Source organism: Typopeltis vanoorti, chromosome 21 (assembly GCF_054136105.1).
Source record: "Typopeltis vanoorti isolate ZY-2024b chromosome 21, IOZ_Tvanoo_1.0, whole genome shotgun sequence".
Taxonomy (NCBI): Eukaryota; Metazoa; Arthropoda; class Arachnida; order Uropygi; family Thelyphonidae; genus Typopeltis; species Typopeltis vanoorti.
This window is the reverse complement of record NC_143569.1, coordinates 25,575,989-25,603,727: the sequence shown is the minus strand read 5'-3', so window position 1 is coordinate 25,603,727 and position 27,739 is coordinate 25,575,989. Positions and strand designations below refer to the sequence as shown.

At 35.3% G+C, this 27,739-nt stretch overlaps 1 protein-coding gene across 8 annotated transcripts in view; it reads left to right on the top strand.

The window, feature by feature from the left end:
- LOC150094682 (NADH dehydrogenase [ubiquinone] 1 alpha subcomplex assembly factor 8-like) overlaps nt 1-13,920 on the top strand; it is a 49,396-nt gene extending 35,476 nt beyond the window's left edge. For all 8 annotated transcript variants that reach the window (XM_090411037.1, XM_090411033.1, XM_090411034.1 and 5 more), the window contains one exon: nt 12,415-13,920. In XM_090411037.1, the coding sequence (XP_090267163.1) occupies nt 12,415-12,438 (24 nt within the window). In that variant the 3' untranslated portion in view covers nt 12,439-13,920. The remainder of the gene's footprint in view (nt 1-12,414) is intronic.
- The last annotated feature ends 13,819 nt before the right edge of the window (nt 13,921-27,739 follow it).

The following is a 27,739-nucleotide window of genomic DNA, read 5'->3' as shown; positions in this document are numbered from 1 at the left end:
CATTCAAGCATAATTGATTAGTACAACAGTGGTCAACTATAATAGTCCCAGATAAATCATAATGGGCAATTTAATATAGTGCTTCAATCTCATTTTAAAGAAATTCTCACAAAATTAAAAACATTGAGCAAAAGGAATATTAACACGTTTGCTGCCAACTACGAGTATACTCGTAGTGGGTAAACCTGCTTCACAAGCCAGCTACGAGTATACTCGTATGACGCTTACCGCTGGGAACGAGATTATTGTAATGACCTTGAAGAAGTGAAAATCCTTGGCGTGTGGGGCTAGCATCAAAACTGTGTATTCTCATAGACCGTATATGCTCTGTACAAGCCAACTACGAGTATACTCGTAGGACGTTTACCTCCGGTAACGAGATTATCGTACTGACCTTGAAGAAGTAAAATTGCTTGGCGTAGGGGAACAGACCATGCCAAAGTAGCGTGGCAGCGAACATGTTAACAGTGGGAAAATGATGCATACTGAACTACAGAAGATGGTATTTCATAGTTATATATTCAGCTGAGCTACCACAAAAATACATTACCATTAGTAACATGTACAGAGGTTAGTGATGTGGACAGTTATTTAACACGAGATAGTGGTTTTTTTTTTTTTGTGTCTTAGTTGGCATTTTTTTCCCAACATCACTAGCATCAGCACTTCAGTAATAAATTTAGTTTAATCCTTTATCCAAGTGTGAGCAAACAAAGTTTGCACCTGAAAATATCTTCAGGACTGAGGTAAGGTAGTACAACACCGGGCAACTTATAGCAAAGGTGGACCAAGCTAACATCTCTCCTATCTCAGTATCTCCCATAATGCAAAACACATCTCCTTGCGGATATGTATAATGTTATGCATTAAGCAAAGGGCCACCACCCAGACCGGTTTCGACCTTTATTGAGGTCTCGTCAGTGGGAGCCAGACCAAGAAGTGAAGATCCCAAGGCAGAAGCAATGGAGGGGTCATCTTTACCTATAGGAGTTGCCAAAAGGTGTGCCACCTTATTAAATTACTCTGGATTTAGAGGAAGATGTCGAAAGTTTATTTTTCATTTGGTTAGACCATAATAAATTTAGTTTAATCATTTATCCAAGTGTCCATTGCTTCTGCCTTGGTATCTCCACTTCTAGGCCTGGCTGTCACTGACGAGACCTCAATAAAGGTTGAAACCGGTCTGGGTAGTGGCCCTTCCCTTAATGCATAACATTATACATATCCACAAGGAGATGTGTTTTGCATTATGGGAGATACTGAGGTAGGAGTGATATTAGCTTGGTCCACCTTTGCTATGCGTTGCCCGGTGTTGTATTACTTTATGTTCAGTCCTGAAGATATTTTCAGGCACAAACTTTGTTTGCTCGCACTTGGATAAAGGATTAAACTAAATTTATTATCATAAATTTAGTTTAATCCTTTATCCAAGTGTGAGCAAACAAAGTTTGCGCCTGAAAGTATCTTCAGAACTAGGGTAAAGTGGTACAACACCAGGGCACTCCTTGCAAAGGTGGAGCAAGCTACCAACACTCCTATCTCAGTATCTCCCATAATGCAAAACACATCTCCTTGCGGATATGTCTAATGTTATGCATTAAGGGAAGGGCCACAACCCAGACTAGTTTCGACCTTTATTGAGGTCTCTTCAGTGAGAGCCAGGCCCAAGTGAAGATACCAGGCAGAAGCATTAGCAGGTCATCTCTACCTCCTATAGGTAGAGATGACCTGCTAATGATGCATACTGAACTACAGAAGATGGTATTTCATAGTTATATATTCAGCTGAGCTACCACAAAAATACATTACCATTAGTGACATGTACAGAGGCCATTAGCAGGTCATCTCTACCTCCTATAGGTAGAGATGACCTGCTAATGCTTCTGCCTGGTATCTCCACTTGGGCCTGGCTCCCACTGAAGAGACCTCAATAAAGGTCGAAACTAGTCGGGTTGTGGCTCTTCCCTTAATGCATAACATTAGACATATCCGCAAGGAGATGTGTTTTGCATTATGGGAGATACTGAGATAGGAGTGTTGGTATCTTGCTCCACCTTTGCAATGAGTTGCCCGGTGTTGTACCACCTTACCCCAGTCCTGAAGATACTTTCAGGTGCAAACTTTGTTTGCTCACACTTGGATAAAGGATTAAACTAAATTTATTATACTCTAACCAAGTGAAAAATAAACTTTCAATAAATTTATTATCATCAGCACTTCAAGTTCACAACACAAGCTTCCACCATACAATATTTTCTCTGCTCAGCTGTGTATGATATTAATTCTTTTGCACATGAAATAGGAGCTATTCTTTTTAAGATAAACTTGTATAAAAGCAAATTAAATTAACTTACAGTAATTATTTTCCTAGCAAAAATAGTCATCATCATAACGCTAATTACAGATATGATGACCATTTTTGCTAGGAAAATAATTACCGTAAATTTAATTTATTTGCTCTTATATAAGTTTATCTTAAATAGCTTAATTGGTCTTATCCAGTCTCATTATCCATCTGATATCCTCTTTTAATGTCTTCCAATTGGTTTATTATTTGTTTAGGATATCGGGCATTGGCCATTTGGTTTACATGTTCTATCCAATTTTGTTTAGTTTTTCTTCTATTTATTTTATTTTAGTTCTTTTAAAATATCTTCATTCCTTTTTTTTTTTTTTTTTTTTGTCTAATGTGTATTTTGCAATTCTTCTCATGAATCTCATTTCACTTAATTCTTATCTTGTTTATTGTCCAAAATTTGTTGACATATAATAACTTGTATATTTTCAAGTGTGTTTCTTTTTGCACAATATTTGGATGGAGTTCTAATTATCAGGCCTATAATCTGTTAAAATTTTGAAGTTTTTAATTTTATGTAATTTTCTCCTTCGTATGATATTTCATTAATTGCAACAAACCCTTGATATACGTGCCAAGAGTTTTGATTAACGCGCATTTAAATTTACCACGCAAAAACATACAAGCCTTGTGGTGTAAGCATGATGACGTCATTCTTCCCACGCAGCCGTGCTGCGTGGGAGGAATGACGTCAGAGCTTGAGTGCCAGCATTAAGAGTGGGTGTATTACAAGCTCCAGTTGTTCTACTGTACGTATTTTCAAATTATGTTTTTCGTAAATTTTACAGCCCATTAATTATGTCGAAGAATAAGAGCAATCCCACAACCGGGTCATTAAGTGAAAAAAAAGAAGAGGAAAGTAATTACTTTAGATACAAGACTTGAAATAATAACATGTTGAAAGTAAAAGTAAGATCGGAATGAATTTGGTTTTAACGAGTCTACAATATGGATTATTTTATCCAAAGCTGATGAGTGTTGCGAGCAAGGTAAAGTTACATCTGCAAGTATGCAATGCACACCAGTGTGCTATAATGGTTGAAATGGAAGATCTGTTAATTATTTCACTGGAAGACTGCAATCAAAAGAGAATCCCAATGTGCCTATAATATCATGGCCAAGCTCTAACCTGTTTTCAAGACTTAAAGAGACTAAATATAAAGAAGACATTTCAAATTCGCAGCTAGCAGAAGCTTGCTTGAAAATTTTAAACTGGACTAAAGAATGTGAAAATAACAGGTGAAGATGCTGCATCTACATTTCCTGCTGAGCTGCAGAAAATGATTACGATTACCGCCAAATTTTCAATGTAGATGAAACTGGTCTCTATTGGGAAAAAATGTCATCTAGAACTTTTATATCAAAAAAGAAGCAGCCTGGCTATAAAGTATCAAAAGATTGCTTAATGCTTGGAGGGAATGCTAATGGAGATTGTAAATTGAAGCTGCTGCTTATCTATCGAACTCAGAACCCAAGGACTTTAAAAAGATGTAACAAGAACTCTTCCTGTAATTTGGTGGGCGAATCAGAAGGCTTGGGTTACCCAGTCTATTTGAAGATTGGTTTAAGTCTTATTTTTGCTCGACAGGTGAAGCTTATTGCAAGAGAAATAACTTGGCTTTCAAAGCTCTTTTGCTTTTAGATAACACACCTGGTCATCCAAATTCTCTTAATGATCTGTGTGAGAATATGAAACTTATTTTTCCACCAAATACCACATCATTGCTACAATCTATGGACTTCATTGCAACTTTCCAAGCCTATTTTCTTAAAAAGATATTCTCAAAAGCAGTAGAAACAACAATGGGAGAAATGCGATTACTCTCCAAGAATTTTGGAAAAAATTTAACATTAAACACGCAATTGAAAACATTCATGACTCATGGGAGCAAGTGTTTTCTAGCTGCATGAAAGCTGTTTGGAAAAACATTTTGCCAGAATGCGCTAATGACTTGGGTTGTTTCCAAAATCCTGTGAACAACATGATTGAAGAAATTTGCAATCGGTGAAGACCTCGGTTTTGATGGTGTTGATGCAGAAGATGTTAAAGAATTATTGGATTCAAAAGATTTCAGTGACAACAAACAAATGGAATGTGAAGATGAGGTTCCAAAGGAGTTAATAGTCAAAGAACTAGATGGAATATTTCGCAGTTTAGAATCGCTTAAGCAGCAAGTAATGGATATGGACCCAGATCTAATTCGAAGAATGCTTGTTTGCCGAGGACTGGAGTCATTTTGCTTGTTATGGTAGAATTTATGCCGATAAGTAAAAAAACTAAAACTGTTCAAATGACTCTTGATAACTTCTTTTGATAAAAAAATTGCAGTAAATAATGTAGGTACAAGTATTTATTAAACATTTACTTTGCATTCATTTTTTTACTTTCCTAAAAGAGTACCATATAAAACGAACTATTAATACAGTAAATCAATCATGAACGATTGTACTTTTTATCATTGATTATTATATTTGATTAATGCGCTTTTTTTTTACACGGTAACATTGAGGGATTAATTAACCATGTTAATCGAGGGATACCTGTCATTCTGTTCTAATATTTTATTATTAATAACTATTTTACTTCTAACTGGAGTTTTCCCACAAAATTCCATTGTTTTAGTTTAAACAACAAATTACATGATAGCTACAGTAATTAACTAAAATGAAATGAAAGTACAGATATTTCATACTGAAAAATAACGACATATCATCAGTGTATAGAATAAGCAAATTAAAGATCATCATCATCAAATTCCTGCCATGTACCCTCAAGGGGTGTACATCAGTGCTTCCCAAACTTCTAGATGTCAGGGGGCCCCCTTTGCAAAAATTAAAATATTTCACGCCCCTCCCCCCTCGAAAAAAATCGTAATAGAGAGATATATTATTATAATATTTATTGTATTTATATTCAATACAAAACATACACAGTGAATATTGCAAAAATCAAATGCATATATTATATTTTTTGCCTCTTACCATTTGGTTCTGAAGACGATGCGGGCTGTTCTGGTAAAATATGAAATACTGTCGTTTTTTTTTTTTTTGAGTCTGTTTCTGCTTCTTCTGATTGTTCGCGGGAATTTTTTTTAATTTTTTATCAGCCACTTATCCATCTCAGGGTTAAATTTTTTAACGTAGAATAGATCAAATAATATCACCACTTACCGATACTGGCACACCACAGACTGATGACATGAAATTAGTGAATATTACCTGAATAAGGGAATCCCTGGACCAGGAATGTTTTTCTCTTTTGTGATTTTTCTCCCTTTACGGTAATTAAGCCTAACGCGAAACAGACAGCAAAGGCAGGTTATTAAAATGCATATGATTGGTGCAGTATTAACAAAAGTTCATGCAACCGAAAGATAAAAGCATAGCTGACAATTGAGTTGAAATGCTAACTCTCTTCAACCGAATTCCATATGTGAAACTGCCATAACATTCATTATATATATATATATATATATTACTTAGTTTTAACACTTTTACGAATTTTAACACGTTCGGTTGAATTTTATTGCTGCCTTGGGAAATCGAACTCGCACACATCTAATTAATAACAATAGTTTTTAGTTAGATACTGTGTTTGCCCATGCAACATATGGTTTTGTTTGTCTATACAGCATAGTTTCTGTATGAGGGGACATGTGATTCATTAATTAGTGTGTTTTTATCCCAGTTGTCTCTAATTGCACTATTTGTTGAGAAATATATTACACAGACTCCTCATAACTTATTCACTGGCATAATAAAAGTACTTGTTTTTATTGCCTCTGCAGTATAGTGGCTGTTAGGGAGGGGTGTTGTTTACCACTGCAAACGAGTTACTATCTCCCCACATGAACTTGTTTAAGCTTTTTTTCATGTGTGAAGTATATGCGAAACTTTTATTGGTAACAGAAAACTAGCTCCGATGACAGTGATAATATAAAACGAGTTTTGATATGTATATAAAGTCAATATCAACAGTTACTGATTACGAACGCGTGATGAAAGGGACAGGAAGATTTGGAACTTCCCTGGACAGCATTCGAAGTAAATACAATTAACCACTGTTTTGAAACGAAACATATGAATAAGCAATATTTACTAATATTCATTAAGTGCCGAAATACGCAGGAAGCAAAGTTTGTGAACCAACACCAATGTGTGAATTTTTCCATTAAAATATAAAAAATTGCAAAAAAGAAATAATAAATAATAAAAGTTAAAAAAGGGGTGCTTAAGGGTCAAAGCTGTATAACTGAGAGGAGACCTCCACATAGCTTTAAAGGAATGCGGAGAACCGACCAGGGCTTCTGACCTAATGTCCAATCCTCACCTTCTCGTGGTGCACCCTGTTGGGTATCTACTTTGATACTGAACGAACGAGGATGGGCTGGCAATTTGGGATTTAGCCGACCAAATTGTATTCTTATTGGTTAAACCAAAATAAAAAATGATGGTACAACATGACAAAATTTCATGCCGGCTGGGGCGTCGCCCGGTTAAACAAGGCCCCCGTTGTTTTCGCCAGGGAACCAGGGCAAACAGTGAAAAGTCAGCTACTGGAACAAATCTGAAAACAAACCCCAACTCAACATCACCAGAGTTAAAGATCGGTACTATCAACGTAAGAAGCCTGAATGGCAAAGAAATGGAGCTAGCTGAGGAATTAGATAAGTACCAGATCGACATAATAGGGGTGACTGAAACAAAAAAGACCAAAACTGGTGAGACCTTTCTGAGCAATAAATACAAAATGTTATATTCAGGCAATAACAATCAAGGAAAAGAAGGAGTAGCCATAGTATTCAACACAAAATACGAGGCTAATCTTCTTGAATGGCAGTCAGTCTCAAGTAGAGTAATGTGGGCAAATATGAGAATGGGGAACTGGACAATGAGACTTATTTGTGCCTATGGTCCCACAGAAGGTTCTACTAAGGTAGAAGTGGAGGAATTTTTTGAGGCTTTAGAAAAAGCAACTGACACAATGAAAAAGGAAAAGTTGGTCCTTGTTGGGGATCTAAATAGTAGAGTAGGAAATGATTGTGAGACATACAAAAATATTTTGGGAAAATTTGGAGAAAAGAGCAAAGCTAATAATAATGGCAAATATCTGTTGGATTTCTGCTCAGGACATGGACTGGTTATTACTAACACCATGTTCCAACATAAAAATGTGCACAAATTCACATGGAGAGAAGAGGCTAGGAATAAGAAAAGTCTCATTGACTATGTTATTGTTGATAGTGATGTTTTCTCCTTGGTGCAGGACACCAGAGTGTACAGAGGATTTGAAATTGGAAGTGATCACTATTTAGTCTTGAGCAGGATAAAATTGAATTTCATATTGAAAAGAATAACATGTAAGAAAGTTTTAAAGCGAATAAAAGTTGAGCAGCTCTCAGATGTGAACTGTAGACTAAAATACAGAAATATTATTGAAAAGAAAATGAAAGAGTTTGAGAACAGGAATCAAACCTTGGAGATTCAGTGGCAAACTCTGAAGGAAACATTGATTGATTCTGCTAGAGAGGCATGTGGTGAGGTTGTGTGCAAAGATAAAAAAAATCAGAACTCCCTGGTGGACACAGGAAGTTAAAGAGGCAGTGAAGGAAAAGAAGAAAGCATATCAAAAGTTCCTGGCAAATAAGTCAGCTTTTACTCTTACAGAATACAGAGACAAATGTAAGAAAGCTAAACAATGTGTAAAACTAGCTAAACAAAAGTCACGGGAGAGCTTTGGCAAGAATATAGAAAATAAATATCAAGAAGGTGGCAAAATATTCTGGAGGTTGTTGAAGAAGCTTAGGAATGGAGGAAAGAGTGCTGTAAAAGGAATTAGAGATGATAAAGGTGAAATGAAAACAGGAGAAAAAGATATCCTTGAAGTATGGAGTAATTACTTTGAAAAACTGCTAAATGAAACAAGCAGTGATGACAGCACAGTGATAAAAAAACACTGACCAGGCATGCAGTCAGGAATACATATCCATACTTGAAGTAGAAAAAGCCATCAAAGGCTTGAAATGTGGAAAGGCAGCAGGAGTAGATGATATTCGACCAGAAATGCTGAAGTATGGTGGTATAAGAGTCTTACAGTGGCTGCACTGCATAGTTCAGAAAGCCTGGACAGAGGGACGAATTCCCGATGATTGGAGTAGAGTTCTCATAGTACCCATATATAAAAAGGGAAATAAAACTGAATGTGAGAATTACAGAGGTATTTCCCTACTGAGTGTTCCTGGCAAGATCTATGCAAGTATACTTGAGAAACGGTTGAGAAGAATTGTGGAAGAAAAGCTTGGTGAAGAACAAGCTGGATTCAGGCCAAATACAGGCTGTCAGGATCAGATCTTCACTTTACGACAAATAGTCGAGAAAGCATGGGAATATAACAAAGATCTGTATTTAAGTTTTGTCGATTTGGAAATGGCATATGACAAGGTACCAAGAGAGAAGCTATTCAATACGCTGCAGTTATATGGTGTCAATGGGGCATTATATCAAGCAATACTTAGTCTTTATTTGAGTTGTGAGTCAGCAGTTAGAATTGAAGGAAGTACAGGAAGATGGTTTAATGTTAAATCTGGTGTGAGACAAGGATGTACATTATCCCCTCTGTTATTCATTATCTATATGGATCACATTATGAAGGAATGTGGTATTAAACCTGATATCAAAATTGGAGATGTTAATGTCAGCTCTTTGCTTTATGCGGATGATGTTATACTTCTAAATAAATCCGCTACAAGTCTGCAAGATTCTCTGACTAAATTGAATAGCTGTTGTAATAGATATGTTATGAAGGTCAGCAATAAAAAGACAAAGACAATGAAAATAGGCAGAATCATTGAAAATGTCAACTGTGTTGTGAATGGAGAACCTGTGGAACAAGTAAAACATTTCAGCTACTTAGGCACAATTTTTACTGAAGATGGTAAACTAAATATAGAAATAGACAACAGAATCAGCAAAGCTGGTATCGTGGGAAGTCAATTGAATAAATTCATATGGAATAAGAAAGAAATTAGTCGGAACACTAAATTAGCTGTATACAAGACTGTGTTCAAACCAATTTTAACTTATGGATCTGAGAGCTGGGTCAGAAGTAAAACACTTGACCAAAGACTAGAGACTGCAGATATGAGAGTCCTGAGAAAGATTAGAGGCGTGAACAGATGGCATCAATGTCAATATCATATTAAAAATGAGGATATTAGGAAAGAACATTGTCAGCATCCAGGAATGCGTTAGCAGAGCTAATCTCAGATGGTATGGTCACTTAAATAGAATGGGAGAGGAAAGATTAGCAAAACAAGTGTTCTCTGCCAGGTTGGCAGGAAAACGACCCAGAGGAAGACCAAGATATAGGTGGATTGATACGGTACAAAGTGCCTTAGATGATAGAAATATAAGATCTGATAATGTTGGAGTCTTGACAAGTAACAGACTGATTTGGAGGAAAATTGTAGATAGGAAGTTAGTAATGATGTAATTTTTTCATGTAGTACTGTCATATCCTGTACACCCCTTGAGGGTACATGGCAGGAATTTGATGATGATGATGATAAAAGTTAAATACGTTTCTTTTAAAATAAAAAAAATCTACTTAGTCTTAAAACATTTTAAATTTGTTTTCATTATTTCACGGCCCCCCTCAACAAAACCTACGGCCCCAAGGGGGCCACGGCCCACAGTTTGGGAAGTGCTGGTGTACAGGATATGATAGTACTACATGAAAAAAATTGCATCATTACAAACTTCCTATCTACAATTTTCCTCCAAATCAGTCTGTTACTTTTTCTCTATCTTTTTCTCCCGTTTTCATGTCACCTTTATCATCTTTAACTCCTTTTACAGCACTCTTTCCTCCATTCCTAAGCTTCTTCAACAACCTCCAGAATATTTTGCCACCTTCTTGATATTTATTTTCTATATTCTTGCCAAAGTCCTCCCATGACTTTTGTTTAGCTAGTTTTACACAGTGTTTAGCATTCTTGCATTTGTCTCTGTATTCTCTAAGAGCACAAGCTGACTTATTTGACAGGAACTTTTGATATGCTTTCTTCTTTTCCTTCACTGCCTCTTTAACTTTCTGTGTCCACTATGGAGTTCTAATTTTTCTATCCTTGCAGACAACTTCACCACATGCCTCTCTAGCTCAATCAATCAGGGCTTTTTTCAAGGCTTGCCACTGAATCTCCAAGGTTTGATTCCTGTTCTCAAACTTTCATTTTTTCTTCAATAATCTTTGTGTATTTTAGTCTACAGTTCACATCTGAGAGCTGCTCAACTTTTATTCGCTTTAAAACTTTCTTACATGTTATTCTTTTCAATATGAAATTCAATTTTATCCTGCTCAAGACTAGATAGTGATCACTTCCAATTTCAAATCCTCTGTACACTCTGGTGTCCTGCACCAGGGAGAAAACATCACTATCAACAATAACGTAGTCAATGAGACTTTTCTTATTCCTTGCCTCTTCTCTCCATGTGAATTTGTGCACATTTTTATGTTGGAACATGGTGTTAGTAATAACCAGTCCATGTCCTGAGCAGAAATCCAACAGGTATTTGCCATTATTATTAGCTTTGCTCTTTTCTCCAAATTTTCCCAAAATATTTTTGTATGTCTCACAATCATTTCCTACTCTGCTATTTAGATCCCCAACAAGGACCAACTTTTCCTTTTTCATTGAGTCAGTTGCTTTTTCTAAAGCCTCAAAAAATTCCTCCACTTCTACCTTAGTAGAACCTTCTGTGGGACCATAGGCACAAATAAGTCTCATTGTCCAGTTCCCCATTCTCATATTTGCCCACATTACTCTACTTGAGGTTGCCTGCCATTCAAGAAGATTAGCCTCGTATTTTGTGTTGAATACTATGGCTACACCTTCTTTTCCTTGATTGTCATTGCCTGAATATAACATTTTGTATTTATTGCTCAGAAAGATCTCGCCAGTTTTTATCTTTTTTGTTTCAGTCACAGCTATTATGTCGATCTTGTACTTATCTAATTCCTCAGCTAGCTCCATTTCTTTGCCATTCAGGCTTCTTATGTTGATAGTACCGATCTTTAACTCTGGTGATGTTGAGTTGGGGTGTGTGTTTTCAGATTTGTTCCAGTAGCTCACTTTTCGCCTTTCCCCCTCGTTCCCTGGCGAAAACAATGGGGGCCTTGTTTAACCGGGCGACTCCCCAGCCGGCATGAAATTTTCTCATGTTGTACCATCATTTTTTATTTTGGTTTAACCAATAAGAATACAATTTGGTCAGCTAAATCCCAAATTGCCAGCCCAACCTCGTTTGTTCAGTATGAAAGTAGATACCCAACAGGGTGCACCACGAGAAGGTGAGGATTGGACATTAGGTCAGAAGCCCTGGTCGGTTCTCTGCATTCCTTTAAAGGCTATGTGGAGGTCTCCTCTCAGTTATACAGCTTTGACCCTTAAGCACCCCAACAAAATTAAAGATAAACATCAAAAATAGTTTTATTATTTATTAATATATTAATTTCTAGCATACGGCAACCATTTTTAATTGGTAAACCAATTGCTGTATGTACCTCGTTATTCCCATTTCTTTGATTTGCTTGTTTCTAAACATTGATGATGTACTGTTATTTTCAGTATGAAATATCTGTACTTTGATTTCATTAAAGTTAATTACTGTGGTTATCATGTAATTTGTTGTTTATAGTTATGCCACAGGTACCTTTTTTGTTTTAGTTTATCTATAAACATTTTCATTCCAAACTGTTCTACTATAATATTTAAATTATATATTGCTCTTTGTAAACTGTCTTCCTTATATATATAGCAAAAATAGTATATAAATTAAAGACAGACTTCTTTTGCCATGGATCTCATTTGTAAAAATCATTCCCATGCAAAGTACTCAATTTAAAAGCATAACTCAAAACAGAGAGCAAAAATATAGCAGCCATTATAGAATAAGAATTGGCAAGTATAGTGTTTGTTTTCACTAATCTGTATTGTATATTTATTATATAGACATATTACGATAAGAATATAATTATATTGTATTATTTCTCTTTTCAGATGAAAAATCTTTCAAAAACGTGATGTACATAACACTATGGCAAAGTGCTGTCATATTTATGGCTGTGTAAATGGAACTTAAATCAGAAAGTTTAGAACTATTATAAGTTAAAAAGTGATATAAAGAAAAGTTACATGAGAAGTTATATTATGTAAGATTTATTATCAAATGTCCACTAGTGTTTTCTAATTTTTAGCAGATAGCCAAGTTTATAGGGCTGAAGTATGTAGAAAATACTATGATGTGATTAGTGTTACATGACATGAGAGTAGACTGCTTGCCTTAATACTCTTGTTAAATTTACTACCTGCTAGTCAGCTTTTGAGGTTAGTGCCTGTGTTAGCTTGATATGTTGCAACAATTTGGTTTTCCTGGGTTATTGTTTGACAGAGGACAAAAACAAAACAATAAATCAAAGGGAAATAAAGAAGGGAGAAAGTGAGGAGTTTATGGTTTCTGTGTAGGGAATGAAAGTAGCTTGATGATACTGTTATGTCCCCAGCTTCTCTTTTCTGGTTTTCTTTTGGCTTTGGTTATTTTTGTTATCTTATTATACCCTAATTTAATTTCATATCTTAAGAAGTTACGTGTACCTGAAATTAGTTCCTGTGGACACCAGTGTACAAAATATATGAAGCATTACAATCCTAATCATTCATAAGGATTCATTATTTTTGAGGATAAAAAAGATTTTATAACAGTTTAATTTTCTCTTTTAAAGTATATTATTGAGATGATGAAAAATGTATGCATGACAGATATAAATATTTCCCAGTATATATATGGAAATTTGCAAACTTGAATTCATAATTTCAGTTATGCTACATTAATCTACAAGTGCTATAACTAATCAAATGCATTTTTGAAGTATATTTCCAAACTGCCATTTGGAAAGCAAATGGCAGTTTGTTTTCAAATGAATTGAAAGTATACATAAAAAAATTATTAAGGTCACATACTTTTTACATGACAAAATGAATCTAGTTCTGTTTATTATAGTCGGCTCTCATTATATCATAATAAACTCCAGGGAAGTCCTAGACAAAACTAATTTTCTGTGTAAATTCCCTATATAACAAACTAATACTGTTGTTGAAAGTTTTACTTGTATATAGGCTGGTTCTCACTGATTAGACCTCAGTAAACGTCATAACCAGTCTGAGTTCAGTGGGTGGGTATGTATGATGCACGTGTGTGCAAATAGCACATTCACCCTGGGTTGTGTTGCGCATCAAGTGGGAATTCACTTGACCATATTAGCACTGTTTTTGCATTTAGCAGGTTTTCAAATTCAGCATTTATGGGATAAATATTGAATTTCGCAGTTCTTTTTGGTAAAATTTTTGTGTAACAAGTATTTTTGAGCTAAAGTGATATATTGCAAACATGCCAACTGATTTTTTAAAAAAAATTTTTTTTTAAATCTTTTCATTGGAAATGGTTTGCTTTTGTTCTTGTGAAAATCTTTATATCGTACAATTTCAGGTGGCTTTTTGGATGCATATCCATGTTTTAGTGTTATCTTTCTTCAATAAATGATTAACATCAATTACATGCCTAAAATAGAATGTTTAATGCTTTGCATTATGAACACACTGTTTTTAAAATAGTATTATATCTTCATAAATTGTATATTATTATTACGTGGCACCTCCATGGAGGTCCAAAGACTCATTGATACTACAACTCTGTCTTCACCACTCCATCCACAAACTACCATCATCATCTACAACGCCATCTACTGTCCACCACCACCACCACAAGTATTTTTCACAGATATCCATGCCCGTGCCTGGATTCAGACCCGTAGACCTTTGGTTGGAGAGTTGATACGCTGACCATGCCGGCAATATCTTGCAACTTTTCATTAATCTTATATTTAAATATATACTGTGTGTGTTTATACATACTGGAGCTTTTGAACTAACATTCAAAGAGGGGCTGGAAGTTTTTGGACCTTATTGCAAAAATAATTATATTTTCTATGGGCTTAAACCATATGTATTACAACAGTAAATGCTATGCTGTCCAGTTAACAATACCCGTTCTGTTTTTGTCAGGGAACCAAGGAAAAGTTAGCTTTGGAGATTTTCACCATTAATATTAGAAATGTTCACAGAAAGGTTTTTGAATTAGTCCACAGTTCACTCACAGTACCGAAGTACCACAGCCTATCATGAGTAGGGGTCACATGAACTTGGTGATATGTTTAAATAAGTTGGCAGATTTAGACAATAGTGATCACAGAAGATAACTATAGTATTCTCTGCAGTTAAACTAAAAAATAAACCTTCCAAAATTGGGGAGAGGGAGGAAATATATATATATATAAAATTTAAGTCAAAAAAATCACTCAAAAAAACTTTCATATTCACTTTATTAACAGTAACTTAGATGACATGCATCACCATCTTCAGTCATCCAAACCTGATATTCTGTTTTTGACTGAATCTCAAACTTCTACTAAATCAATCACAGCTTATCTTAACTGTCCATATTACACCCTGTATAACTCCTGTCATGAGGAAGGTGATTATGCATTGTTCTATTTCTCACCAAACCTAGAATCTCATCTTTTTTGACCTCCTGCAGTTTAAAATTTGCCACATTTTGTTTCATCCATCTGCTGTCTCTACCATCCTCCCAATTTTGAAACTCATTCTAACCTCTTTGACTTCCTGTCTTCAAATCTCGATTTCATTCAGTCAAAATTTTCAAACAGTGAAGTTGTCCTTGGTAATTTCAATGTTCATTAATCTAATCGGTTCACTTTTTTTCGAATTTCACTGGCTAAGCTGGAAGAGAAGCAGAGATTTTTGCTGTAGGCAATCACTTAAAAACAGATAGTTCATCTCCCTACCAGAATTCTCGACACTCACCCAACATGAGTTCTTTCTTAACTAGTTCTCTTTTCAGGTGACTGTTTCTCTTGGTAATTCAGAACGCAATCTCATCCAAGTTTCGTTTCTGGTGGAATGTCCTTCCTTCACTCAGTTGCAACATAGTGTGCTCTGGCATTATAACAATGCAAAGTGGGAGGACTTGTGTGAATTCTATAATTCTACATTTATCCTTGTTGAATTTGGACTTGGAACTTTTAATTCAAAAGTGCTGCAGATAATGGTCTAGGCTGTTAAGGAAGCTGGAGTCCTCCCACTTTGCATTCTGTTAATGCAAAACGGGAGGAATGTATGTAAATTTTACTCCTTTCCATGGTCAGACTATTGTTTTCATTCTTCACGCTTTTCAAATTTCCCATCCCATATCTAAACCAGGGTTCTCCAAGAAGGGTGCTGTGATGTGTGAAAATAGATCATTTATGTACGAGAGAAAGAGTAGTTACTCTTGCACTGGTAGTAAAGCTCAAAAGAAAAACAGAGCAATCCACCATGATGTAGTTAATGGCCAGAAAGGCAGCTGGCAACCAAGTTACAGGGGACAGTGGGTAGAACAACAGACGGCAATTTATTTAGCAAGCATCAATGTCAGACACAGGTCAAGAGCGACAGCACAGGTTTCTCCAAACCTTTTTTGTAGCATGTGTTCAGTGGTGGATGATGCAAACTAGGTCAGCTGTGGATCTTGAATGGTGGAATCATACTTGTGGTCACTGATTAATTTTTGGGCCATTAGATAGTAGACAAATTGGTTATTGATGATGTTTTTCATTATTTTGAAGAGGACTGAGGTGATGTTGTCAAACTGCCAATTAGCTTGTAGTTTGACAGTAGATTTCTACTCCCTCTTTTTGGTATAGGCTGGATACGTGATTACTTTCACACATTGGGGTAATTACTATCTACATATAATAAATTGCAGAGATGCAATCATGACCTAAAGACTTATGTGTTCAAGTCATTTAGTAACTTTCTAATGTCTTTTTGTTGAAAAACTACAGAGGCACACAGTGCTCAGATTTCCAGTATGGTAGGAGATGATTTTCCTTGGTCATCTATGCAAGAGTTCGATGAAAAGAGTGATGCTAGGAGATCTGCTTATCTTTGGATGAAGTAACAGTAGTGCCATCAGGACGAGAGAGGGGAGGAATTGCAGGTGAACAGAAGTTGAGTCCTATGACCTTGGCAAGGGACCAGAAGACACAGTTCTTATTTGGTCAAGAAGCAAGTTTTCTGCTGTTGGCTTTTATGAAAGCAGATTTAGATCTGCTAATAACTGTTTTGCAGTTGCTGCATGCTTTGGAAATATGAAGTTGGGAATCTTGATGTGAGCTGCCTGCAGGAAGCTGAATTGTTTTCTTAGATTGCTTTCATACATTTACTGTTGAGCCCAGGGCCTGGAGAGCAGATAATTGATTTCAGGTAGAATTGGAGATAAAGGCCTACATGCCAGTGAGGATAAAGCAGTTACAATTAAGTAACAGTTCCAGTCATGTAGGACAATATATGGATGAAAAATTGGTTTTACTAATAGGTTTATTTATGAATTTAAAAATTACAAATTTTGTTTTTTTGAGCATTGAAGGTTTATTCACACGAAACCAGTTTGTTACTATTTTCAGATCTATGTTGACCTTGTTGCATTTCGTTTACAGAATTCACAGTGAGTATCAATGTGGCATCATCTGCAAAAGTATTTATTTTACTTGATAATTGTAGGTCACAGAAACTGTCATCATCAAATTCCTGACATTTACTCTCAAGGGATGTACAAGATATGATAGTACTATATGAAAAATTTACATCATTGCTAACTTCATATCTACAATTTTTCTCCAAATCAATCTATTACTTGTCAAGGCTTAAACATTGTCAGATCTTATATTTCTATCTTCTAAGGCACTTTTTATCATATCAATCCACCTATATCTGGATCTTTTTTTTTCCTGCCAACCTGGCAAAGAACACTTGTTTTGCTAATATTTACTCTCCCATTCTGTTTAAGTGACCATACCACCTGAGATTAGATCTGGTAACACATTTCTGGATGCTAACAATGTCAAGTTCTTTCCTAATATTCTTATTTTTGATATGATATTGCCATTGATGCCATCTGTTCATGCCCTTAATCTTTCTCAGGATGCTCATATCTGCAGTTTCTAGTCTCTGGTCAAGTGTTTTACTTCTAACCCTGCTCTCAGATCCATACTCAGACTTGTACAGCTAATTTAGTGTTTTGACTAATTTCTCTCTTATTCCATATAAATCTATTCAGTTAACTTCCTACCATACCAGCTTTGTTGATCCTGTTGTCTATTTCCATATTTAATTTATCATCTTCATTAACAATCGTGCCTAAGTAGCTGAAATGTTTTACTTGTTCCTATAGGTTCTCCATTCACAATGCAGTTGATATTTTCAATGCTTCTGCCTGTTTTCATTGTCTTTGTCTTGTTATTGCTGACCTTCATACCATATCTATTACAACAGTTATTCAATTTAGTCAGGGAATCTTGCAGACTTGTAGTAGATTTAGAAGTATAACATCATCTGTATAAAGCAAAGAGCTGATATTAACATCTCCAAGTTTGTTATCAGATTTAATACTACTTTCCTTCATAATGTGATCCATATAGATAATGAATAACAGAGGGAATAATGTCTCACACAAGATTTAACATTAAACCATCTTCCTGTACTTCAATTCAAACTGCTTGTTTACAAATCAAATAAAGACTAAGTATTGCTTGATATAATGCCCCACTGACACCATACCACTAGCATTTTGAATAGTTTCTCTCTCTTGGCACCTTGTCATGTCATATGCTTTTTCTAGATCTACAAAACTTAAATACAGATCTTTATTATATTCCCATGATTTCTCAGCTGTTTGTCGTAAAGTGAAGATCTGATCCTGACAGCCTCTATTTGGCCTGAATCCAGCTTCTCTTCCACAATCCTTCTTAATCGTTTCTGAAGTATACCAGCATAAATATTAGCAGGAATACTCAGTAGGGAAATACCTATGTAATTTTCATTCAGTTTTATTTCCCTTTATATATATGAGTACTATGAGAACTCTACTCCAATCATCTGTAATTCGTCCCTCTGAACTATGCAGTGCAGCTGCTGTAAGCAGGGGCGAATGCTGGTCTTGAAATTCACGCTTGCTCTTGTTATCATTCAGGGGAGTGAGAGGTGTGACTGAAGTCTGATTAAAGGAATAATGAATTACTGACCATTTAAAACTATATTAGAAATTTATGTACATATAATCATACAAATACATTTATTTTACAAATGATATTCTATCTTTTTCAATTTATCTGTTTGAATACAAATTCTACCCTACGGTTCTTCTTTATGAACTGGTCAATAACATAAAAAGTTGGTTGTAACTTAATTTTCCCAAGCAACACGCACACTTGTAAAGCTAGCTGAAGATCACTGGCTAGAGCTACTTTGACTGCGTAGGCCTGTGTTTAACACTACATGAAGGGAGCGAAATGGCTATGACTGAGAGGTGTGACTGAAGTCTGATTAAAGGAATAATGAATTACTGACCATTTAAAACTATATTAGAAATTTATGTACATTTAATCATACAAATACATTTATTTTACAAATGATATTCTATCTTTTTCAATTTATCTGCTTGAATACAAATTCTACCCTACGGTTTTTCTTTATGAACTGGTCAATAACATAAAAAGTTGGATGTAACTTAATTTTCCCAAGCCACACTTGTAAAGCTAGCTGAAGATCACTGGCTAGAGCTACTTTGCGTAGGCCTGTGTTTAAGACTACATGAAGGGAGCGAAATGGCTATGCGTACTCACGAAATCACAGTGCTTCCACAAGGACCTGGAAGCTCCAACAATCTTGCAAGCCAAGGTAGCTTTGACTAGACGAGCAAGCATCAGCCTTTGATACACAATGCAAAGCTCAATTATTGCCACACAAGCTTAAGACATCTTCTGTCTACAAAAATAAAAGCCTAAATGGAATGCTTATAAATACATGCATTTATTAAGAAATGAATATTATTTCTTTCTCAAGTAATGACCTTGCACAGCAAGCATGGAGAATTCGCTCTTGGCTGTAAGACACTTGTACCACTACTTGAGCATTTCTGGACTTTTGATGGGTTTTTTTACTTCAAATATGGATATGTATTCCTGATTGCATGCCTGGTCAGTGGTTTTTTTTTTTTTATCACTGTGCTGTCATCACTGCTAGTTTCATTTACCAAATTTTCAAAGTAAATCACCTTTATCGTCTCTAATTTCTTGTACAGCACTCTTTCCTCCATTTCTCAGCTTTTTCAACAACCTCCAGAATATCTTGCGACCTTCTTGATATTTATTTTCTGTTCTTACCCAAAGTCTTCCCATGACTTTTGTTTAGCTTTCTTACATTTGTCTCTGTATTCTCTAAGAGCACAAGCTGACTTATTTGCCAGGATCTTTTGATATGCTTTTTTCTTTTCCTTCACTGCCTTTAACTTCCTGTGTCCACCAAGGAGTTCTGATTTTTCTGTCCTTGCAGACAACCTCACCACATGCCTCACTAGCTGAATCAATCAATGTTTTCTTCAGAGCTTGCCACTGAACCTCCAAGGTTTGATTCCTGTTCTCAAACTCTCATTTTTTCTTGAACAATGTTTGTGTATTTTAGTCTACGGTTCACATCTGAGAGCTGCTCAACTTCTGTTTGCTTTAAAATTTACATTCTTCTTTTCAATATGAAATTCAGTTTTATTCTGCAAGACTAAATGGTGATCACTTCTGATTTGAAATCATCTGTACACTCTAGTGTCCTGCACCAGTGAGAACACATCACTATCAACAATAACATAGTCAGTGAGACTTTCTTATTCCTTGCACCTTCTCTCCATGTGAATTTGTGCACATTTTTATGTTGGAACATGGTGTTAATAATAACCAGTCTGTGTCCTGAGCAGAAATCCAACAAGTGTTTGCCATTATTATTAGCTTTGCTCTTTTCTCCAAATTTTTCCAAAATATTTTTGCATGTCTGACAATCATTTCCTACTCTACTATTTAGATCCCCAACAAGGACCAAGGATGTACATTATCCCCTCTGTTATTCATTATCTATATGGATCACATTATGAAGGAATGTGGTATTAAACCTGATATCAAAATTGGAGATGTTAATGTCAGCTCTTTGCTTTATGCGGATGATGTTATACTTCTAAATAAATCCGCTACAAGTCTGCAAGATTCTCTGACTAAATTGAATAGCTGTTGTAATAGATATGGTATGAAGGTCAGCAATAAAAAGACAAAGACAATGAAAATAGGCAGAATCATTGAAAATGTCAATTGTGTTGTGAATGGAGAACCTGTGGAACAAGTAAAACATTTCAGCTACTTAGGCACAATTTTTACTGAAGATGGTAAACTAAATATAGAAATAGACAACAGAATCAGCAAAGCTGGTATCGTGGGAAGTCAATTGAATAAATTCATATGGAATAAGAAAGAAATTAGTCGGAACACTAAATTAGCTGTATACAAGACTGTGTTCAAACCAATTTTAACTTATGGATCTGAGAGCTGGGTCAGAAGTAAAACACTTGACCAAAGACTAGAGACTGCAGATATGAGAGTCCTGAGAAAGATTAGAGGCATGAACAGATGGCATCAATGGCAATATCATATTAAAAATGAGGATATTAGGAAAGAACTTGACATTGTCAGCATCCAGGAATGCGTTAGCAGAGCTAATCTCAGATGGTATGGTCACTTAAATAGAATGGGAGAGGAAAGATTAGCAAAACAAGTGTTCTCTGCCATGTTGGCAGGAAAACGACCCAGAGGAAGACCAAGATATAGGTGGATTGATACGGTACAAAGTGCCTTAGACAATAGAAATATAAGATCTGATAATGTTGGAGTCTTGACAAGTAACAGACTGATTTGGAGGAAAATTGTAGATAGGAAGTTAGTAATGATGTAATTTTTTCATGTAGTACTGTCATATCCTGTACACCCCTTGAGGGTAAATGGCAGGAATTTGATGATGATGATGACAAGGACCAATTTTTCATTGTCAGTAGCTTTCTCTAAAGCTTCAAAAATTCCTCCACTTCTACCTTAGCAGAACCTTCTGTGGGACCCTAGGCACAAATGAGTCATTGTCCAGTTCCCCATTCTGGTATTTGCCCACATCACTCTACTTGAAATTGCCTGCCATTCAAGAAGATTAGTCTCATATTTAGTGTTGAATACTATGGCTATTCCTTTTCCTTGATTTTCATTGCTTGAATATAACATTTGATATTTATTGCTCAGAAAGATCTCACCAATTTTTGCCTTTTTTGTTTCAATCACCCTTATTATATCAATCTGGTACTTATCCAGTATCTCAGCTGGCTCCATTTCTTTGCCATTCAAACTTCTTATGTTGCTAGTACTGATCTTGAACTCTGGTGATATTGAGTTGGGGTATGTTTTAGGGTTTGTTCCAGTAGCTGACTTTTCGCTGTTTGCCCTGGTTCCCTGGCGAAAACAATGGGGGGGGGGGCTTGCTTAACTGGGTGACACCCCAGCTGGCATGAAATTCTGTCATGTTGTATCATCATTTAATATTGTGGTTTAAGCCAATAAGAATACAATTTGGTTGGCTAAATCCCATGCCAGCCCATCCTCGTTCGTTCAGTATCCAGGTAGATACCTAACAAGGTGCACCACGAGAAAGTGAGGATTGGACATTAGGTCAGAAGCCATGGTTGGTTCTCCGCATTCCTTTAAATGCTATGTGGAAGTCTCCTTTCAGTTATACAGCTTTGACCCTTAAGCACTCCCACAGAAACCGTTGATGAAAATAATACTTGTCCAAGCACAGAACCTTGGGGAACACTGCAGTTTAGCTGAATGAAATTCCTATAGTTTTTATTTTTACTGCTTGTGTTCTAGACATTAACTTTTAAGCCAGGCATGGCACATCCTCTAATTCTCCCCCTTTTTTTTTTTTTTTTTTTTTGTTAAATTGAAATATAATGGGATACTGTACCAAAAGCTTTCTGGAGGGTTAGAAAAACTGCTAAAGTTTGTGATGAATAAATTAAGTTTGTGAAGTTCAGCAGTGCATACTCAGTACTTAGTTTGTTCAAATCCATACTGTTTCTTGGAAAAGTATTGTAGTTTTCCTAAAAATTTACTAATGTTTTGGAGAAAACTGACAAGGAAATTGGTTTATGATTTTTAAGATCATTTTTGCATCCTTTATGAATAGGTATTACTACAGCTTGCTTAAATTCTGTTAGAAACACTCCAGTCATCAGCAGTAAGTTGAAAATAGCAATGGATCTGTGAAATATTTCTGACACTCCCACACAATGCTGACATTAATATCATCATGGCCCACATCAGAAGAGATTTTAGGTTTCATATTTTTTATTTCATTCTCACAAGTAGGAAATAAAAGTACATGAAACTCTCATTTCTTTAATGAGTGCAATTTACTGATGAGTATTAGGACTATTTACAAATTTTTCATTGGTGGCTACAAAATAGTTATTAAATTCATCTGCTAAAATTCTATCACTAATTAAATCTGTATGATTGTTGATATCATTGCTAAGTCTTGGAAGTGCTTGAATGTTTTTTGCTGGGTATATCATTTACAAATTTCCATTGTTTGACACTGCCTTCACATTTCAAAAATTCATTATGATAATACTCATTTTTTCCTTCTTTCAATTTATAGCTTACCTGGTTCCTATATTTCAAAAATTCATTATGATAATACTCATTTTTTCCTTCTTTCAATTTATAGCTTACCTGGTTCCTATAATTTCTTAAGTTATGCTTCTATATTCACTGTAAGGACATTTTTTGTGCTTTTTATAGATTTTATCTCTGAGAGTTTTGTATTATCCATGGCTATATTGGTTTCCACCTGCCTCCTTGGAGTATGACAGCTGCATGTTCTATTTCCGTATTTAATATGTTAATGAATTTGCAGTAAGTAGAGGTTCAGATTTTATCTACTTCCAGGATATAGTACTTATGTTTTAGCATGCTGTAGTTTATTCTTAGGATACTGGATAATGATATATTTTGTGCCTGTAGATGCTAATATTGCAGAGGAATTTTTACAGCTATTTGGAAAGTGATCTGTGATTGGATTTTCAGTGCATTGCAATTGAAATCCCTCATCATTTATGTATTGCTTAAGGCCATACATGGCTAATAATTGAGAGAATGATGGCTGTTGTTTAGCAAATTATTTGTCACCAATTATGATAACATAACTTTTTTACTGTCATGCTAGCAGATCTTTAATAGTTAATCATATTAGCAGCTCTATAGTGGGAATAGCTGAGAATGTTAGCATTTGCTCAGTAATTGTAGTTCTCTGAGCAAATGCTAACATTCTCAGCTGTTCTTGTTATTGTACTCCTAATATGATTAACTATTAAAGATCTGCTAGTATGACAGAAAAAAAGACCAAGAGGAAGACTAAGGAATATAAGTGGATTAAGAAATAACTGAGTGCATAACCTACATGAAAACCCAGTAATTGTCATAAAATTTTTGTTCATTTTCACATGAATCCACAGTATAAATTGACTTGGAATACAAGCATACTTAAAGAAAATTGCTTTAAGTGCTATACAAAATCAGATAATGTCATAACAAGTATGATATATGTATGCTGTATATCAGAGGTTACCTACCTTTTTGAGCTCTGAAGCACTTTTAAGATGAGGAAAAGTACTGGGGCACTTCTCCCTGCCCCCGCCATCTTAAAGCAATTAAACAATCAAGATAAATTTATGTTGTAAATAGATAAAAGAATCATTGTAATTTTGTTTTTATGGGAAAGGAACAAAAATGTTATAAACAAATTAAATAAATTGCGAAGAAAAATGGATTTTAATGGGATCCTTGGAGTTGCATATCATTGACAAGTCCTTTAGTCGCGATCTGTATATTTAGATTTTATGAGTTCATGGCGGGGAGAAAATGCTCACGCAAGTATGTTGATCCAAAAAAAGATATCTTGTATGCACAACTTTTTAAAACAGGAAATCTTTCTCAAGACTGTTACACTTTTTTTATATAATCTTTGTCAAGTAGCTTTATTTTATCCTCCTACATGTTTCGCCAATTTTTCTATTGGCATCCTCAGGGAATACAAACTAGTAAGCTAAAATGAAGGTTACAGACTAGGTTATAACTGATGGTTCTAATTCATACAAAAAATTGGTATTGTGTGTGACAATGTGCATGTCTCGTTAACGTGATTTATTCGTTATGGCTCATGACGTAATTGTTATGAAAGTTCATTTCTTTGATGTTTAATGATCTGATAAAAGTTTTCCAAATTTCTGGTAAAATTAGACCTTGATTCTTGTTTAAGTTTTCAGTTTTACGAGCGACTGTAGCTGCTTCTTTAAAGGTTCTTGAATGGTAGTTATCTTCTATGTATGGCATAAGGCTCTTATCCCACTCAATGTGATGGTTAGTAGAGGCAAAGTCGCATGAAAGGCCTGAAATGTCTTGTCTGTTATTTCTGACATATCCCTATGTGTTCTTTCTTTCTCGTTTCAAAGCTTCTAGAGGTCTGACCTACATAGCTAATACCACATGAGCAAGGTATATTATATACTCCAGAGTACTTGTAGAATGGGTGGGGATCTTTCGGTGATCTTAAAAATTTCCGAATAGTGTTGATTGGTTTGAATGCCACTCTGATCTTATGTGGTTTTAAAAGGTTAGCTAATTTTTTGGAAATGTTGCTGACAAAAGGAATCGTAATTGTATTGATGTATTGGACGTCATCACGTTGTCTATGTGTATATCAGTAAAGAGAATCTTGTTATAGAGTCTTTTTGGGTAACCATTTAAAGAAAGTTCTCTGGATATTGTGGTTAATTCCATTAGTAGGTCATCCTTGTCTGTCGTATACAAGAAAAGAGCTATACAAGCTCTTTTCTTAAGACTATGAATAATGCTAAGTTTCTGAGCTATGTAATGAGCTGAGTTATGGAGGTAACGTCCAGTATTTGTAGGTTTTCTGTATACAGATAGGTTGATACTATTATTGGTTTGTTTCTTTATTAAAATGTCAAGGAATGGCAGTTTTATCTTTTTCCATTTCTAATGTGAATTTGATGGTACCGTGGAAATTACTGATTTGGTTGAGGTAATTCATTAGTTCTTCTTTCATATGATCCCAAATGATAAAGATGTCATCTACATATCTGTACCAAATTTTCGGTTTTGGAATGATCTGGGATAAGATTGTTTTCTCTAGATCTTCCATGAATAAGTCAGCACAAGGCGGTGAGAGGGGGCTACCCATAGCTAATCCAGTGAGTTGTTTGGAGATCGTTTTTTGCCAAATAAAATAGAAGTTAAACAGTGATCGAACAAAGTAGTGATGTTTCTTGGAAACAAGTTGTCTAAGATGTTGATGACTTCAACCACTGGAATGTTAGTAAACAGAGATGTAATGTCCAGGCTTGCTAGTACATCCTCTTCAAAGATAGGGATGTTTATTTTATCTATAAAATGTTTTGAGTTTTTAATATAAGTATCCGAGACGTGAATGTTGTTGAACTGGTGAAACCTCTTGTGAAATTCTTCTGAAGCGATTTAACAAATGATTCCAGGACAAAACTCTGTTGTCGCATTTTCTTCAGATTTGGGAAATGATTGAGATTTATGCTCCAAATGATATATCCACAAAGTCCGCTTCTCTTTGACTGATCTGATCGAACTTATCATTGCAACGTGTTTATCCTTTCCTTGGAGTTTCAAGTTTAGAGAATTTAATTTTTCTATGATATCCATAAGGAAACTCAAATCCATTAACCAAAAAGGATTACTTAACTGCTCATAGTTCTGTTCTTTTATCTCTTCAATTGAACTCGCAAATCTTTAAAGTACTTCTCCTTTGCTTAGCCAGTGAACTTCTGAATGAAGAATAAGATCTTTTTTTAGTTACATCGTCAGTACTCTCAATGAAAGACTTAGAAGCAGTGCTGTAGAGGAGAGGCTCTAATTGAGTATTATTCTTAGAACTGTTTTCATAATGTGACCGAAGAAGAGAAATTTACTGCACGATGCTTCTTGATAAATTAATGCATAATGGTATGCTAAATATCAGAAATGATTTGTCTTCCCTGCAAAGAGCAATAAATCCTTTGGAAGTACCCACCATTGCTGGGGCTCCATCAGTGGTGATTGCTGCCAACTTACTTAGAGGAAAATCTATTGTTTTGATGTAGGTAAATTTCCATTCCTGTTGTTTGACCACTCAAGAGCAATAATTTCAACAGCTCCTCCCTAACAGAAAAGTCCTCAAATACCATTCTTACTAAAACAGCCAATTCCGCTGTATCTGATACATTTGTTGAGCTGAATCACCTTGTGATTGTTTTATTTGAAAGCTGCAGGTCTGACATTGCTGTCATAATTTGTTTGTTTTTAAAGCTCTCAAAAGCATTTACTCTGCAGGAAATGCCTCTTTTATCAATTCACCATCCTGATATGATTTTTTCCTTTTTGCTGTTGAGTAATTTTATAAGAAGCAATGGTGGCATTTTTATGCTTTACTATTGGTCTAATAAAAACTAACTGTTGAGATGTAAGTTTTGACTTCAGTTTCACATACTTTTTTCTTTCTCCGTTCAGAATTAATTGGGTAGTTGTGGTCAAACAAGGAATGATTAGTCTTGAAATGCCACTCCACATTGTTTCTTTATGACTGCAACAGAATTGCCACATATCAAAGACATACTTTTGTCTTTTATTTTAACAAAGCAGTAGTCTTCTTCCCATTCAGATTGATAATTACATTTTTTTTTTACTATCCATATTCATTTTAGGAGAGGACAATAACTGTTTATAACCCAAGAACTGCTCATTAAGATGCAGTCAAACTCACTGATACTGACTTTTAGCCGAAGAGTAACATTTGAAGAGAAAGACTAACTTTGTTAACACACTGAAAGTAGCGGCTTTTTATGCAGGATCTTCGCACACTGATTTCTCGCAATAAAATCAATAGAATAGAGGATTCTACGAGGCTGAGCGGGCACCTCTGGATACATTGGCAGATGCCAAGGCACTTACAGGCATAAGGATGGTAACCCCTACTGTTTGTCACCATCACTCTTATTATCTGCCATTTTTTCACAAATATGATATATTGTATATCACCATCGCGATTATTATCAGCAGTTTCTCAGGTAGGTACACCTGGGGGCCCTAGTAGTCAAGAAATCTTATTCTGTTATGCTAATTTTCACCAACAGTTTCTTATAATGTTGCATTTTTTTTTTTTTTTTTGTAACAAGCTCCCCTTAAAGCCAAAAAATTTGTATACTAATAAATAAATCTGGTAATAAGTCTTAGAAATTGGCTATTTGTAACTATATTTTTTA